An 18,689-nucleotide genomic window follows, 5' to 3' on the forward strand; every position below is an offset into this window, starting at 1 on the left:
TTTGAAAATATCATTATCATTATTATTTAATGGAAATCTTTTTAACATTACAATTATAGGTATATTCTACTTCTTAGGGAGTGAAGTAAAAATAAGCAGTTAGTGTCGCACAGCTGGACACTTTGGAATATTATACCACATATATATACATATATATATACTATACTATACATTATGAAAACGTATAAAATTTTCGCAATTGTCATACTTAATAAATATCGGACCGAATTCGTGCTACAGATTAGCACAGTACAATCGGATCTTACCACACATTTTATGTCTATTTTCACAAACAAACATATTGTAGTATCTCTAAAACTACTGGTCAAAGAATGAAGTTTTAAACAAAAAAAAATATTTACAGAATATGTACATTTTTTCTTTATTTTTTTTTTTAAATAATTTATCATTTAACGATTCACTATCTATAAAAATATGATATGGTAGATTGTTGATGATTTAATTTTTTTATAATCATTAATCAATTCTAGAACTTCGCTCATAAAACACATGAAACGAAAATATTTTACATTTAAAATACAATATGATTTTCAGCTCGCTCCACCTGTGACCGTAGTCGAAGCCACTCAACGCCGGTGTCTCAAAGATGAGCTATTGCAATTCTGAACACGCCCGTCTATTCATAGCCATTTCGCGCTTGTATCTGCATATCGCATAAATAATTATAATATGTACGTATGTATGCGAGTTCTGTAGCCAAAGCGGCGTTACGAACGGACGGCTATATAAAGTATTGATTATTTTTAAATTAACATATTTAGCAAGAACGATTCAGTGAATAGAACTCGCGAATCTTAACTAAGGAACGTAAGCCCATATCCAGAATCTGGCAATCATTAAGTTTTTTACTTGTATTGTTTTTGCGTTTACCTATTACTTGTCTGTTATTCATCTTGTGTGGAATATATTCGAAAAGAAAACTCTATGTACCGAATGACATTCCATTTACATGTATATCCAGCAAGTGGTTATGGAGTGTGAAGGGATAAACTCCAAAGCGGAGGAGAACAAATGAAGGCCAGCTGGAATTTACCCAGCTTGAGGATGGTTAAGCGGCTATAATAAGCCATCTATCTTGTAATGCAATTAAAAAACATAAATACTTACAATATTATAATAGAAGTCTAATTCTCGTTTTCTATTCTTCCAATCATTGGTTACAGTACAGTAACAGCCTGTTAATGTCCATCTGCTGGGCTAAGGCCTCCTCTCCCTTTTGAGGACGAGGTTTGGAGCTTATTCCACCACCAATCCAATGCGGGTTGATAGAATACACATATGGCATAATTTCAATGAAATAAGACACATGCTGGTTTCCTCACGATGTTTTCCTTCACCGTCAAGCACGAATTATAAGCACAAATTAAGCTTGCCCGAGTTTGAACCCACGATCATCGGTTAAGATTCACGCGTTCTAACCACTAGGCCATCTCGTCATATATCAATCAATGGTAAAATGGGTAAAAAAAATTTCAGTGGTTACGTATGTTTATTTGTTATTTTGTTTGTAAAATATTTTTAACTTCTACTTAAGTTAGCAGTGAGCTCATCTAGACCCGTAAACACCGATAAACTACAACACGCCCGTAATGGTCACACAAATAACCTCACGTAAAAGGGTCGAACCCATTGTAGGCGACGAATGTAGTGACGAAAACTAAACAATTAAGTATATTATATTTTGTGTTGCAGTAGTTCATGTTAGATATACTCGTATAAAATTTTTTTTAGAAATCTGTTAAACCAGAAAAAAGTAGTAAATTGTCTATGGTTTCATTGGAATGGTTTTGATTAAGTAATTCTATATTTAATAGCACGTTGAAGGCTATGTAAGGCTGATACGTTTAAATGTATTGGTAGGTAAATAGCCCTTAACGACTTATAGTAATAATAATAAAATACTTTGATGAAAAAATTACAAATAATTGCAAATTAAAAATATGTATACCTAATTAATAGCTCGTTGGTCTAGTGGCTTCATGTAAAGACGCAGACCCGCATTTCCAGGTCATGCCAGTAAAAAGTGATTGGGTTTTTCTGTCAGAAAATTCTCAGTAGCAGCCCCGGGAAGCACGTAAAGCCGTTGGTCCTGCGCCTGAACTCTTTCTGGTTGTGTCGGATTGCCGTCCCATCGAATTATGAAAGTGAGGGAATAGAGAGCTGTATTTGAGCACACACTTGTGCACTATAATATTTCCTGCGTAGTTGGTTAATGTCTCTTGAGATTAGCTGCCGTGGCCGAAATCGGTCTGGGGGACATTATTATCACCGAGATTGTTTTATAAACCTTAAACGAATTTAAACTGTTTTAAGAGTCCATGCCGAATTGTTAAATACCGACTGAACGAGTTCGGCCACTTAAGCCATTTCAATGCGATGCAAGCCACAAGCGCGGAAGATATTGTGTTGAATTTATTCCAAAACATGTTTTCGTTCATCTATGAGTATGCGATAAAAAATAAATTATAAGCCCATGCAAACTTGCAGTTTTGTATTTGAGCCCGCGATATTTATTTCTCTATACAAATAAATAAAATTGATGCCAAAGTAAATATTTACAAGTTACCAAAACGGCCGTTATTTCTGTCTATCCAGGGGTAATTTTCAAAACGGTTAAAAGATTTATTAGACATTCAAATAACTGAATAATATTGAGTATTGACTGTCTAGACGTTGGATCAAAACTGGTTGATTCTATCAAAACATACAAAAACTCACAGTTCACGTTCATATTTATTTAATTTATAATACAAATTTAAAGCGTATAAAACCGCGGGGCAACTGGTATCGAATAAGTTAACGATAACAAATAAATTCGTATTGACATTATATAAAACAACAATATAAGTTGTTTCATTGTCTTAAATCACATTTACATATTTTTCGTAGCAAAAAAACAAAGAAAAATCAATATAATTTAATTTCGGCAAACTGAATAATTAGATAAATAAACATAATTTTACATTACAAATATATTTTTACAATGGCAATACATTTTATACACTAGCAACACTACGACGGCATCATGCCCTGACTCCTCTTCCACTGGGCGCCTTGTCGCCTATTGTGGTTGCCTCGTGAAGATTTGTGCTTCTCTTTTTTGTCCCTGTTCAGAAGGGTTTCTTTTTCCTGACCTTGCCCTTTAGGTTTACCGATTACGTCATTATTCCTGTAACGAGTGAATTATTATATTATACATTTTTTATTAAAATACGTCAATTCAATGTCAAATTGTTTATTTTTACTCCTGCTGTGATTGGAGTAGGCTATGCTAAGAAATTTTTTATTATTCATATTGTTTTATTTAAATTATTTTAGGAAGGTATTAATTAAATCCAATGTTTTACCAATCTATCTATAAACGTACTAAATAGCTAATTTAAAAAAAATATAGATATAATAATATGACAGCTATAATCGTGATAAAGTTCCAGTCAGCCAATGTGACCGCTTTTCACCATATTTCTCATAAAGAGCCTCACCTAGCGGGTGGCGGTCGAATTCCCTTCCCCCGACGAGCCTGTACGTTGGCTTCTCGGCGCGCGCGCAACTCTTCCGGATTTACGCAGAAGTTCATCTTACTTCTACTGGGCACCTCCTCCTCGACTTCTTCCGATTCTTCAGACTCCTCCTAAGATAGGTAGGTACAACTTTTTATACATCGTAATACTATAAATGTGCCAGAAATAATAAAAACAGTGTGAAATTAAATGACTTGCTACAAGTGTCGGCGGTGTCGGGCCTACCCCGCGGTGACGTCACGGAGCTACTCACCCTTGTGTCCGTGTGCGTGCGCAGCGCTCGCGGGGTGACGAAGGGCCGGCGGCTGTCGTCGGCGGTGTCGATCGCGGGCGAGACGCCGTCCGAGTCGTACGTGTCGTCGTACTCGTCAGAATACATCGCTTCTTCGTCGCATACCAAACTATTCAAGAACATTGTTTGCTTTAAATAATATCCTCTTTGATAAGGCAAAAAAGTAACATCATGAACGATAAGAATAGAGCTAGACAGTAATGCAACAAATAATAGTACATCTGATGGTTGAAGGAAACCTTTGCTAGTAAACACAAAACCTAACGTCAGAGCGGCACAGTTATAATATTTGCACTGCTTTTTTCTACAAAAAACCAATAACAAAAAATAAACATAACTCACTTATATTTGCTGTATATATCTGGTCTGTTTTTAATGTCAGTCTTATCATTGAGCATATCCTTCAAGTCCTTGTACTTCTCCTTCTTCTTACCAATGTGTATCTTGGACAGGTTCACGTCATCTCTAGTCATTATGTCGAACTGGTCTCCGTCGAAGACGTTCAGTCTCTGTATACCAGTCTCCAGGTACTTCCGGTCCACTGGATCTTCTGGTATAATCGGAAGACTTGTATCTAATCCTGTAAAGTACATATTTGAACATAATATACTTGAACATAACTCATCTCAGTGCAATAATACTGATTAGAAGTTAAACTCACCTCGGAGAGAATCCGCTAAATTATCTTCTAAGATCGCATTAATAACTCGCTCGGCATTATAACCATAGTGTTGTAAGCATTTCAATATAAAACCATCCCCTAAATGCGGTAGTATATCCTTGACTTCACATATCAACGACTGATCCCTGACATTGTCCGGTATGTCGTTGTCTCTGGACGGTCCCGGCTGATTGTCTATGACCTCAACATTGCCATTGGTCAATAAATTATTATTGTCATTAGATACTTCTGGTATCGGTTCATCGATGTCTGAATAAACAGCTTGGAGAATGTAATCAGTTTTAACGGTGTCTCTGATGATAAGTTTAGGAATATAATCATAATAAATTTTATAGATGATTTCTTAATAGGTAATTTTATTAACATATATTAGGTCCTGCCATATGAAATTAGCGTTTTGTCGTTCTGACCACTTTGATCTGAAACATCTCCTCTTTGGTTAAGAATTCCAAATTCAAATTTATAAATTCATTTAGCTGGTACATTTGAGTTTTGAAAACAGTCATTCATTTGTTTTTTCCTGATTATTTTTTTCTTTCGCGTCGCTTATTACCGCACAATAAAAACATGGAATATCGGTATGAACTACCTTTGAGATGGCAAAAGTGCATAGATAACAACGGTGCATACTTTGATTAATTAAATATATTTAAAAAAAAAAACTTTATATTCCTCCCGTACAAAACGCCATATTCATATGTCAGGACCTTATATATATATAATATGAAAGGTAATAAAATATACTAAAATTAAACCGTACTAGGATATTTAAATTTATCTTTTAGGTATCAATCGACAATTCCGAATTCAAAACTAGGCAAGCACCTACGCCACGTGTATCAACCACTCCACACCGAAGCAACGCTAGAGTTAACTCCAAACCCCTCCTCAAAGAGGAGACCAGCAATTGGACAACTAGGCTGTTACTTTACTTTTTTTCAGCTATGGATTTCTATTTATAACGACGAGATGACTAAGTGATTAGAACACGTAAATCTTAACCGATGATTACCAGTTACGGTTACCGGTAACGAAGGCTCTGAATTTTCATGTACTTAATCTGTGTTTATAATTAATCTCGTGTATCCACAACCCATATTGGAGCAGTAACAGCCTGTTAATTTCCCACTGCTGGGCTATGGTTTCCTCTCCCTTTTTGAGGAGAAGGTTTGGAGCTTATTCCACCACACTGCTCTAATGCGGGTTGACAGAATACACATGTAGAATAATTTCAATGAAATTAGACACATGCAGGTTTCCTCACGATGTTTTCCTTCACCGTCAAGCACGAGATTAATTATAATCACAAATTAAGCACATGAAAATTCAGTGGTACTTGCCGGGTTTGAACCCATGATCATCGGTTAAGATTCACGCGTTCTAACTACTAGGCCATCTCGACTTTTTGACATTGGAACAGCGTAGTGAAATAGGCTCCAAACATTTACCAGCTGCTAAAGATAAACTGTTGTTTGTTGTTTTTTTTTAAAAAGGTACTCTCAATAAAGTTTAAAAGGATACATATCGGGATAGACCTGTTTCAACAGTTCCAAGTCCTCGTGGACCTGGTAGCAGGCGTGGTAGTCCTTGATCAGCAACCGCTCCGACAGAGCGTCCATCATAACAGACAGATACGCTTCCACGTTGCTCGCTATACTGCCTCTATGAAATTAATTAATTATTGAGTCGTCCTAATTATAATGGCATAACGACCATTTTTATTTATACCTTTAGTATATATTTATTGATATAAGCTAAATTAAAAAAAGTCTCCATTCTTTACACTTCAGTACGGCCACGCTCACAATATAAATTACCATTTAGCTTTATGGGCTCTCCTACTGCGTATAATTATCTATATAAGTGTGTATTTACAGAAGAAAAGTAGTATATCTAGTATATCAGTTGTCTGGTTTCCATAGTACGAGCTCTGATTAGTTTGGGATCAGATGGCCGTGTGTGAATAATGTCCCAGGGTATTATTATTATTATTTTTTAATTAGAGATTCAGGAAACTCCTGAATCACCAAGATAACAAAAATCTTTTTTTTTATTACAATTCGAAATTACATTTGAACACTCACTCGCTATTAAAAATAGCATTCTTGTACACAGCCAGGATCTCCTTCAATGTGTCTATCAGTTCAGCTCGAGCCAGATCTATATACCCCTCCACTTCCGTGTACGTTACACTGGTCTCATCCCCCACTTCTATTAGCTTCTCATATAGCTGAGGTATTCCATACTCGTAAAGTTGGACTATACTGAAAATAAATGTATTATGAAAATATATAAATTATGATTATGATCGACTGCCTCGTTGGTCTAGAGGCTTGATGTAAGGCCGCAGACCCGGAGGTCCTGGGTTCAATTCCCAGGTCGGGTCAATAAAAAGTTATTGGGTTTTTCTGTCAGAAAATTCTCAATAGCATCCCGGAGTCTGGAAGTTGGAAGTGTGTACACTCCCGTGGTCCCGTTGGTCCTGCGCCTGAACTCTTTCCGGTTGTGTCGGATTGCTGACCCATCGGATTACGAGAGTGAGGGAAGAGAGAGTGCAGCTGTGTTTGCGTACACACTTGTGCACTATAATATCTCCTGCGTAGTTGGCTAATCTCTCTTGAGATTGGCCGTCGTGGCCGAAATCGTTCTGGAGGACATTATTATTATAAATTATGAATATAGAGTCAAGATATATTTTTATGTATGTATCTACTTACTATAATATATCTACTGTTAACTAATACCTTTAGGCTAAATATTATATCATCTGAAACTCTGTATGCTAAGGTTTGAATAAATTATTATTATTATTACGATCGATATTGTTCCATAAGTGCAAGATGACATAACTTTAAAGATATTTAAGTTTTTTTTTTATAAACAAAATTTTATTAAGCACTTTTTAGCAACATAAATTTAAAGCTATCTGTGAATATAAATCTGAAAATGTTAACCGAGCTTATTTTTTTAAGTACTTTTTCAATTTCGATTATATATTTTATGAAATTTGGGAGTTATGTCAAAGTGTTTCACAGGCACAGTCAGTACATGAACAGTAGCTGTTTGGCGTTAAAATCATTTTTCAGAAGAGCTGCATAAAGCCATCAGTAATACATTCACATTTACCCGAGAACATCTCACCTCAAAACAAAATTACTCTTCATCATGATTTCAGCAGTCTTCGGGTAGACTTCAACGAATATCCTCAATGTCATTGCCGTGTCAAGCATGTGGATTACCAGATCTCTAAGTACATTGAATGTGACTTTATCAGTGGGCTTATTCTCTGAAGGCCGTCTGATCTCCCCGAAACCCTTGAACGTCTCAGGGAGGTTGGGAGGTTCTTCACTCTCATAATCCTTATTTACTTGAACGATTATGTACTTGAATGCCTAGAACAACTGGTTACTTATATCATACATATTTTTTATATAACTTTATTGAATGTTTCTTAGTAAATTTATTTTTATGAAAAAATGTCGTTTTGAATGACATCAGCATTGTTTGTTTCTTTTGTATATGTAAATATAATGTTTATCTATACTCCTCTCATGGAATACTCTATACACATTAAGGAGACAATATCGCATACTAATAAATATATATATATATATATATATAATGATTAGCATTTAATATATCATGAAATGGCCAGGAACACTTACAACCTACATACATTCAAGTAATAATCTGTGTAATAATATTTACCTCTTGTACAAAAATCAGAGCTTGTACAGCATCATTCTGGTACTTTGGTTGTATTGAGAACACTGCATTCATTAAATGTGATATATGCTTAGAGTTGTCCGCACCATACGTCAAACACAAGTCCCATAGAACCGGTATTGTGAATATAAAGTTATCATATATTATATCCGCCAAGTACTCTTTGGTCATCCACTGCGTCTGGAAATGTAAAATTTTAAATAAAGAACTTATTCGGACATTTTTAACCCATGAACTGGGTTTTGATAACACTATTAAATTGAAAAACTTCTTTAGTACATAATTTTGGCTTGAAAACCACCGATAATTTTCTGAGTGGCTATTCAACATTTATTTATATATATCTCAAAAAATGTGCAACACATTACCTTTTATTATATAGCCTACATAATAATAGTTAAGTTTTTATTTTTTAAAATATCCCAATATCATTTTTATTTTATTAAAAGGTATTTTACAATTAAGTTCTCAAAATATTTAATAAAGGTATGCATATGTTGTACAGATACAACAATAATTTACTTAAAATGTCTTCATATGTTGACTAAAAATAAAAACCTACCTTACTCTCTTTATTTGTGATTAATCTACTAAAAATCACGAGAATTAATCTTCTTATGTCTTCATACAGCTTTTGAACATCTTTACTATCATGAGGAGCTATGTACGGGGGATTCGCTTCTTGTATAAAAGATACAACCATATCCATTGACATTGGGTGGTATAATATATTACTCCAAAATCTGAAAATGAAAAAAATCATACAAAATTAAAAACTGAGATTGCACCACTTATTGTACTTATTTTTAACATTTGTTTTTAATTTATCAATGCTTATAGTGAAGAAAATTATCTTTTAAAAACCAGCATCTGTCGAGTGGAGTTAATTACTAAAGAGTGCAAATTAACAAGCTTGCACAAAGACTATTTTTAACAGTAAGTTTGGCAACACTTGATTACCAATCTTCGTAAGATTGATGGTAAAGTGACGTTTTTGTCTTAAAAATAAAAATAAAACTTCTTACAAGTGAAAACCAGTTGTCGAGTAATTAATCTTTATGTATACCCATATAATAAATATTATAAAATATATATATATATAATAAAAAAAAAAAATTAAATTATATAATGATATTTATGTGTTTTCTATACAATTTGACAGCAATAAATAATGTACCCACAACCTATTTTACTTTTATCATAAATATAATATTAAGATAAAAACACCATTGACATGACATACTTTATGATTAAACACATGGTTAAATTATATATGGAATATAATCTATATGTAAAGTATATTCTCCTTAACTGTTAAAACTCTACAGTGGTTTTTATGCAACAAAGACAATGGCTGATTCATTATAAACTAAAACATAACAACCTACGGCTGTATTTTATGGCAAGAAAAAAAAAACAGTTGTCATATTATATGTGTACATTTATCAGCCAACGCTGCTCAGTGGTTAGAATACCTGAACCTTAACCGTAGATTGTGGGTGCAAACCCGAGCAAGCACCACTGAGTTCTCATGTGCTTTAATTTGTGTATATAAATCATCTTATACTTGGCATTAAAGGAAAACATTATTAGAAAACCTGCATGTGTCAGAAGAAATTCTCCCACATGTGTCACCAATCTGCATTGGAGCAGCATAGTGCAATAATCTGCTAAACTTCTCCTCAAATGGAGCTTAGACCTAAGATCCACTCTGGGATATTTACAGGCTATAAATAACTACTACATATATCTACTTAAGAAAATATTACTTTTGGAAATTGCTATTCAAAGGGGAAATACCGGTAGTATTCTTGCCACCAATCCATATGCCACGATTTGTACAGTAACTTTTTTTAATTTTTATTTATATTTATTTAAGGCTATAATTAAATGTATATATTATCCAAATGTTATAAGAAAAATATATTAATAAAAGTTAATATATCAAAAAATTATATAGAAACTTCAAGAAATTAATTATGTAGCTAAGTTTAGTTATTTATAATTGAAACAAAATAAATAACTTATAAAAATATATAATTACCTATGATGTTCTAATTCAAGTAACCACTTTAAATTATCTAAGTAAGTCTCCATTTTAGACTTCCAGGCATCCACTGCGCCCAAAAGTAATTCAGCACCTGATGGTGGTCTTTCATAGAGTATCAAATCTTTTTTCTCCACCCAATAAGGATCCTAAAACACAAAAAATATCTTGAGTTTTTTTTTCTTAAACAATTGTCATAATATTATAAATAAAATATTAATACAAATAAATTAATAAATCTGTCTATATAGTAAAATATCGTAGTAATTAAGAGTTGTGTAATATTATGAGGTCTCATCAGAAATAATATTTTAAAACACATTTTTTTAATAACACTTACTATAGCTTTAATAAGTTGTAAAACACCGGAATCGCTCACAGATATTGTTACGTTTTCGACGGGCAAGTTTTCAGGATTCTGAAAAATATTTGAAACTTTATTATGTGGCAAACATAACTAACATGTAAGGGAAAATAAATCAGATTTTTTAACACTGACTTTAAACTCTACGCGACTGTTGCTCATATTTGTTAATTATAATTGTATAAAAATGTGCAAGGTATTAAAAGTTATATTAAAACTACAAAAATAACGTGAAACTCTACTTCTACTTTAAATCCTTCTACTTTAAACCTTTCAGACTTTATTATGATTGACACTGACAACTCAGAACTGACAGATTTATGCCAATTGCCAACTTCTAAAATATATATTTACTAAACTTAATTTTTATATTTAAAACTTCCCCTTAAAATATGAACAGTGTGGTTGCTTATCAATCATATTCTAAATGAATTCCTGCTTCCCCCTTCCTTCTTAAGTCCACGCGAGCTGGTTCTCGATGTCACCGCCTAACCGTGACATCAATTCCATCGCGAACAAAGAAATTTGGCAACTCCTTTCTTTGTCGCACTTCTAAAAAATGGAATTCCTTACCAGCTCACGTGTTCCCCTCCTCTTACAACCCGGGTTCCTTCAAACGAGGCGTGAAGAGGCATCTTGCGGGCCGGCAAGGCGGGGACGGTTAGTACAGAACATTCTTCCCGACTGTACTGGCCGTCGTCGCGTTTGGACTTTACTACCACTTACCATCAGGTGAAGTAGAGTCATTTGCCATACCGGCGCATAAAAAAAAAAAGGTAAGATGTGACCACTTACCATTGCATTTGACTGTTGCCTTTCTACTGTAAAAATATATAAATTATCAATTTTGTTTCTAAAAAAATTACTTATATTAATATATTTACTTAATACATTTCATTAAATTCACAATATCACTCGCAGCTTAGACTTTATATGAATATTTTCTCTACTAACTAACAGCCTTACTAATAAACGTTGCTTAGTGATTCACTTCACACATCACGCCTCGTTTGAAGGATCAAACGAGGCTTGAAGAGGCATCTTACGGGCCGGCAAGGCGAAGGTGGCTAGTGCAGAACGTTTTTCCCAACTGTACTGGCCGTCGTCGCGTTTGGACTCTACTACCACTTACCATCAGGTGGAGTAGAGTCATTTGCCCTCCCGGCGAATATAAAAAAAAAAAAGAATTGAAACTAAAGATAGAACAAACATACGCAGCGAAGTGGTTACTCTTTGTTGTATACAGTAACATCAACACCAATAATGTACAAATATTTTTTACTTGTTTATTGATAATGATTTGTTGACATGAATCATATGTACCTAACACCTCACATGCGGGCAAACCCGCTGATGGAAACTAGTATTAAATAAAACAAATAAAACCAGAATAATTATTAATTTAACATATATTATTTATACTTAAATAATTGTTGTGAATGTCAATGTCAAATGTCAATATTCAACGGTCTTAACTTAAATGTTTGTATTTTGAATTGCTAATGTTTGGATCTATTTAGTGTTTATTGTAGCTATTATATTTCTAATGGTTTCATTCCTATTTCCTAGCCATCTATTAAATTTAAAATGAGAAAATCGGGGTCTGATCCAAAAGTAAAGAAAACTTTACTTCGCAATTACGAGCAAAGAATCCTCACACAACCTAAAGCTGTACACGATAGTGATTCAGGTCCATCTAAATTGGTAAAGCCATCCTATCAAATAGAACAAGAGCTTGATCAACCTGCTTTATGCTCAAGCGAAGCTTTAGCTAATTACTTAACTGATATACGAAAATCTGCGCCCTTACCATGTCCTGAAGAATTAATTGACCAGGTTCAAAATAGTGCAAAGGTAAAAAAAAAAGTGTAATATTTATCGTATACGTGTAAAGAATTTAATTTTCTTCTATAAAACACAACAATAGCATCGATATAAAAGACATTGAAAGATTCAGATTTATTTCATAAATCAATCGATCAATGTAATTTATTTGTTTAATACATGTGGTTGCAAGATTTTAATCTGAAAATTTAATAACCATTTTACTAATTTTTAATTAAATTAATTTAACAAAGTGAAAATATTGATATCTATACAAAATATTAATTCTGAATTGGGCGATTAATTTATCAAATACATTTTTATTTAGTAGTCAGAACTTATATAATTTTTTTACCTTATCCTTTTTTTTATGAAGAGATAAACTGTTCCATTTATTTGATATTAATTTTTATAAAAAAATACATTAAGAAAAACAGATGTAGATTTTTTACAATATTTTTTAATGTATAATTAATTTTATTTGCAGATCACAAAGAAACTTAACTTTCATTTTAATGATAGAATATACAAAAACTTAGTTGAGTTAAATACAGACATTGCAAATTTGAAAAGCAGACGAGATAAAAAACCCATTAAAAATATAACTCCCGTGAAAAAAGACCTTGAACCAAATATTGAAGATTTTTGTCAAGATGAGAAAGAAAATGATGTGTGTCCAGAGATTCCTGTTGTAAAGCATAAAATTAAACCTATAAGGAGATTTGAAGATGGTGAAATTCATCAACTGGTTGCTTCTCTTGAAAAATTATAAATCTATTGAATTGTTTTTATTATATAATAATTTATTTTTAGACAAATACCAGCTTTAAAACTTTTAAGAATAAAGTTAATTAATTAATGAATCATTTCTGTCTCATTTGTTGTCCTTCTGTATTTTTACTCTAAATAAAAGAGATTATGATCCAGACTCATAGGTAGATAAGATAGTATGATTAGTATAACCTGCTATGGGTTTTATCTATTATAATTTATAGTTTGGAAAGAATTTGTAAATTATAAACTAATATCAAATTTATATGACTTCAACTCACTGAATATAGCCTGGTATAGTAATATATTACTAATATAGTTTTATATGATCAGTGATATAGCAAAATGTGCTTAACATAATAATATAATTATCATTTTAGTTAAACTTTAAGACCCTTTGGTTACCTACCAATTGTATTACTGTTCAATGTTCATATTATAGAAATTACAAGAATAAAAAAATCGATAGAAATTAAAAAAAAAATTATAAGTAAAACTTGTGCATTAAAGTCAAAAATGCAATCGCATTATTCGTCTTAATAAAACCCCTTTTTTATGAAATAATATTCATTATAGACATATTAAATAATATTTATATCAAGTAAAAGATATAAAAAGTATACTTAATTAACAAATTGACTATGGTAACATTCAATGTGAGATAAAGATGAGCACTGACACTTGACAGCGAAACTAATAAATATCATAACGTTTATTAAATTGACTCATTCCAGTTTTTGGTTCGGCTTCGGAACGCGCGCCGTCGCCGACTCGCTCGCTCTGTAAGAAAGAGAAGTCTTTTATATATCTCCTCTATCACCTGCATTTTGCCAATAATTTTGTTTCATTCAGCTGATTCAGACTTCTCACTTCAGTCAACTTCAGACGTTGGTACGTAGTGGTTGTCGACATTTTCAGTAGAGGAGAATTCAATATTTTTCTTAAAGATACGTTGCTGATATAATATTATAAAATATCGCAATGGCTGGAACGGAAATAATATCTAATAGTGAAAGTAATGATCAATTTTTTGAAGGTGTCGAAAAATTAATTGAAATTTGGTTTACGCCGGTAAAGCATGCGGATTTAAGAAAAATCACCCGGTAAGTTTATAGCTATATACCTGTTATTACGAAATAGAAATAAATATTTTTAAAGTTTATAATTTTTGCGTCAAATTTATAGGTTACCGGCAAATAGAGCTGGTCTCTTTCTTATTTCTGTTATAAATATAATGATTTATTCTTAATTAATAGTATACGTTTAATCATTAAGTTATGTCTGATAATTACAATGTCGTCAAATAGTATAGTACTGCGGAACAGTAGAACTGCATTTTAAGATTGTTATTGTTATGGAAGCTTCTAGAATCAGCTGTTCTGAGCGATTGCTACCGGTAAGCATAATCCTCGGTATGGAAGAAGTCACCATCGATTTATGGAGTAGCGCGTAATATTTTTTTTGATTTTTTTTTACCTGTAATATGCAATCCTACTTGACTAATTTTCATTTTTCAAGTAGGATTGCAAAGATTTTCAGTCACGAAAGTGAATAGACAAAATGAGCTTGTATAATCAGAAAACAGTTCTTCCAAGTCTCAGACAGGTCAACTGGTAAATTCTGCGTATAATACCCAAAAACTGGTTTAAGATAATTAAGATCCCGAAACTTGGAACTTGTATTTATAAAAACTGCACTGGCCTGTAACTGCATTTTTGACTGTGCAGTTAATCATGACAAGTTCTTAGTTTAACTTTTAAATTAAAAACATTTTGCAGCAAAGGTACATACTTATAATGACTAAGAGAAAAATAAAAACTTTTTAATAAGCAATATTATTTATTATTATTTCAAAATTGTGTATCAAATGAAAATAATAAATTACAATATATACTTATATCATTCTATACCTGTATTTATTTTTAATACACTTTTTTTAAACGCAAATATAATTTGAATTATTTTATTGTTACATTTTCTATTATTTAAATGATAATATTTACTAACATACTTTTTTGAATTAAATTATAGTTCAGTATGTATTATTGAACTTTCATTTATTCTGTGTTCATTTCGAATTTCAAATTATCTTTTAAAGAGAATTATTGAGAAGTTCCCTTATTAGAAAGAATGAAGTATATTTTTAATATAAATAAAATTGAGATCACTTGAGAAAATTCGACTTAATATTAGAATGAATAAAAATTAAAGCAAATTTTTACCTATATCAATTCGTCATCACTTCTATATGAATTGATGTGTGCTTTGTTGATAACTTTTTAAAATAAATAAATACAGACAAAACTAATAAAATATTATTTTTCAATACAATCAATTATAATTGAAAAATGCTGTTTATGTGAAATTAAGTTGAGAACTGCATTTAAAAGAACTATAACATTTTATTAAATATTACTAAATATATTCTAATTGGAGCAGAGTGGTGGATAAGCTTCATCAGCATTTGTCTAGAAATAAAAAAAAAAATACAAACCTAGGAACTGCTTCTAGATTAAATCTAAATATCAAATCTCATATGACGATTCGCTCGTATCATATTAATAAGTATAATATAAAGTCAATTAAAAAATAAGAAAACTTAACGATTCTGTATGTAATACAGAAAAATACGAAAATAATGCCTGCCGTCGCGCGCTATATTTTTTTTGTTACTCTTTTGAGGTTATATATTTGTTGCTTAAATTTATTTTATTTGTTTGTTAATCGATTATTCGAAAACAGCTAGAGCGATATGCATTTGTTTACATTTGTGTTTGACTGTAGTGTGTTACCGTTATATTTTTCTTGGACATATAATAGACAAGTGATATCAATGTGTGTGTGTTGTTACATAGCTGTAGCCAGTGAAAGTTCTCTTAGGATATAAGTGATTTTAATATATGTGTAACATGGACCTTTTTTTTTTCAGACAACAATGGGAAAATGTCTTGAAGATAGTCCGCTGCGAGATTATATCTTTCACGCAGAGCGAGCAAGTCGACGCCTATGTCTTGAGGTATGTTATGATTGTGGTATTTTATAAATAATACGATGTCATGTTTTTAAAAATCGAACACTTTAATAAAATATTATCGAATGGTATGATAGTACTTACCTACTCAAAATTATTTCGTCACATCTTTACGAGCTGTCTTGAATGAATGGGGTCTAAAATAATTAAATTTATAATGAGATTTTTTCAAAGAACACGACCTCTTCAGCATTAAATAGAAAATGATAAAAATATGCTCGTAATACAAACTTTTTGCTTTGCGTAAAACATACGATGAGAAAAAAACCAGCTTTTTTGAACACCTCAAAGTAAAGCGGCGTGATACTGCTATGTTATCGATATAAATACGCGATTCACTCAGCTTTCATTATTTTGCTTTCTTATAATTGACTATTAGTTACCAAAATGGACTGGAACGGGAAGGGACTCGCCTTTTTACGAATATATTACTGCTTATATTCGTTCATTAGCATATTTACATTATTTATATTCCCTGTCGTACGTTAATAATAAATTAAGTTTCCAAAGCAATCCGTTCGAGTTTCGAATTATGTTGTTAGTTTTTGTTTGTTGGAATAATTAAATTCAATAGTATCTCGTTTGTTGTTAAAATTTTCCCGCCTCCTGCAACGCAACTATTTTTTTTTTTTGCGCGTCTTTGGCTTCTTGCCAATGATGTAAGTACAACATCAACGATTCTTCATCAACCTCCCGCATCTTATAATTAAAATTAAAATAATTACGACAATTTGTGATGCTCATATTGATAAATAGATTTTGTGGGTTAGAAGTTAATATTTAAACTTTGTAATATGTATGGTTTTTTTAACTTATTTATTATTAAAAAGTTATTTACCTAATTATGTAAAAAATATGCTTATTCCATTTATAATATTTGCGTTATTTTGATGATATAAGCATGTTTGATAACAAGCGAACTATTAATGAAGATCCATCCATCCATGGTATGGAAACTGAATTATAATAAACTGAAGTCGGGCTATTTTAAACCGACGTGGGAGTTTGTGTAGGTTGCTTTTGATCTCCCTTGTATGTATAAATAGAACTGCCCCTGTAACTCGTTGGTCCAGTGGCTAACTTATTGTAGATCCAGATGCCTTGGGTTCAATCCTCGGGTCCCGCTGATAAATAATTACTAAGTAGAAACTTAGAAATTTGGATGGAGAACCATCGTAAATTTTAGTTAATTTCCTACATTTCCCGAGTGAATTACGAAGGGAGTTCTTATCGAAAAGCACTTCAAGTTTGAAGGGTGAGCAGGATAGTGTAATTAAATCTACAAGGGATGTAACTTTGTAGAATCTTGTTGACGTATTCATGCAAGAGTGGTTAAACTTGTTGTGCCGGTGTTTGGGCAAAGCTGACCATTTACCATTTTATCGGACTTCTCGAAATATAAACGCGCACCGCAAGCATAGATTTTGGATAAATATGAGGTCAAATTTATGTCTTCTAAGTTTTTTGTTGGTTAGTTTTGATATGGTTATAAAAACCAAATTACATTTATCATGTATTTAAAGAATGTATTATTTATATATCTTACACATAGTTTGTTATTTTAAATAAGTCCTACAAATACGTTTTTAGCCATTTCAGAAAATCATTGAGTTGAATCATATGTAGTTGTGAACAGATTTAAATTTCGTCACAATGTCTATTACATTATCTTGGACTGCATTAGTATTTTATTATCAGTTATTTTTGTCCATAACAAATCACGACCTCGTAGATTGATAGTAAGAATGCTACCACTATTCCCCTATATAATTCTAATTACGAAAAACTGTTTCGAAAAGAACCAACATTAATAATGCTTTCATAGAAATTTGTCGTATCAAAAGGTGCGCAATAAAATTTATATAATTAAAAAAGTTATATGTAACATATACATATACAAACAAAAAGAATTGTTCTAATAAAAGCCAAAAATAGACGAATGTTGCTACACGCATAAATTATTTTTTCTTATAGTAAGTTTTTTATTACGGCAATAAAAGCCAAATTAATCGTTGACAATGACGAACAGCTAAACCCGAATATCGTAGTCGAGACAAACGACATAATTGAACTCAGAATTGTACATGGCAATTTATTTATCAAGCAAAACTGTTCTAAAAATATGTATATTGTCTTAAGTTGCGCAATAACGATGGTACGATGCGGATAGTTTTGCGGGACTGGTAATTACGACCTTTTGCTGATAATTTTTTCGTGTGAATTAATACACTGACACGTTGACAGTATATCAGACCTGTATTTAATGATGATGATGACAATAATGTACCTCTGACCGTCTTCGGTTAAAAAACTATTGTCACTTTATGTATCTGTTTACTGCAAACATACGTATCTTACACTATATTTGGTTGTTGGGATTTGTGCAAGCTCGTCTGGGTAGGTAATACCC

General features: G+C 32.0%; 3 protein-coding genes across 5 annotated transcripts in view; 2 read left to right on the plus strand and 1 right to left on the minus strand.

The window, feature by feature from the left end:
- Positions 1-2,926: 2,926 nt before the first annotated feature.
- Positions 2,927-10,936, minus strand: LOC126771589 (activating signal cointegrator 1 complex subunit 2). Of its 3 annotated transcripts, none has more exons than XM_050491555.1 (13): positions 10,789-10,936; positions 10,630-10,707; positions 10,287-10,438; positions 8,805-8,985; positions 8,225-8,422; positions 7,658-7,908; positions 6,601-6,780; positions 6,038-6,178; positions 4,496-4,809; positions 4,177-4,414; positions 3,796-3,943; positions 3,504-3,652; positions 2,927-3,190 (listed from the first exon to the last, which is right to left on the minus strand). In XM_050491555.1, the coding sequence occupies exons 1-13, from the start codon at positions 10,813-10,815 to the stop codon at positions 3,034-3,036; spliced, it is 2,214 nt and encodes a 737-aa protein (XP_050347512.1). In that variant the 5' UTR covers positions 10,816-10,936; the 3' UTR covers positions 2,927-3,033. The 3 variants fall into 3 exon arrangements, with proteins under 3 accessions (XP_050347512.1, XP_050347515.1, XP_050347514.1); XM_050491558.1 differs by having other exon boundaries at positions 3,504-3,646; positions 10,789-10,915; XM_050491557.1 differs by having other exon boundaries at positions 3,504-3,649; positions 10,789-10,915.
- A 1,189-nt stretch (positions 10,937-12,125) lies between these two features.
- On the plus strand, positions 12,126-13,291 carry LOC126771682 (uncharacterized). Its single transcript, XM_050491698.1, has 2 exons — positions 12,126-12,507; positions 12,965-13,291. The coding sequence occupies exons 1-2, from the start codon at positions 12,241-12,243 to the stop codon at positions 13,247-13,249; spliced, it is 552 nt and encodes a 183-aa protein (XP_050347655.1). The 5' UTR covers positions 12,126-12,240; the 3' UTR covers positions 13,250-13,291.
- Positions 13,292-13,965: 674 nt separating this feature from the next.
- LOC126771631 (S-adenosylmethionine decarboxylase proenzyme) overlaps positions 13,966-18,689 on the plus strand; it is a 32,624-nt gene continuing 27,900 nt past the window's right edge. Inside the window, exons 1-2 of the mRNA XM_050491629.1 lie at positions 13,966-14,351; positions 16,178-16,264. Of these exons, the coding sequence (XP_050347586.1) occupies positions 14,230-14,351; positions 16,178-16,264 (209 nt within the window). The 5' untranslated portion in view covers positions 13,966-14,229. The remainder of the gene's footprint in view (positions 14,352-16,177; positions 16,265-18,689) is intronic.

This window comes from Nymphalis io, chromosome 11, assembly GCF_905147045.1.
Source record: "Nymphalis io chromosome 11, ilAglIoxx1.1, whole genome shotgun sequence".
Taxonomy (NCBI): domain Eukaryota; kingdom Metazoa; phylum Arthropoda; class Insecta; order Lepidoptera; family Nymphalidae; genus Nymphalis; species Nymphalis io.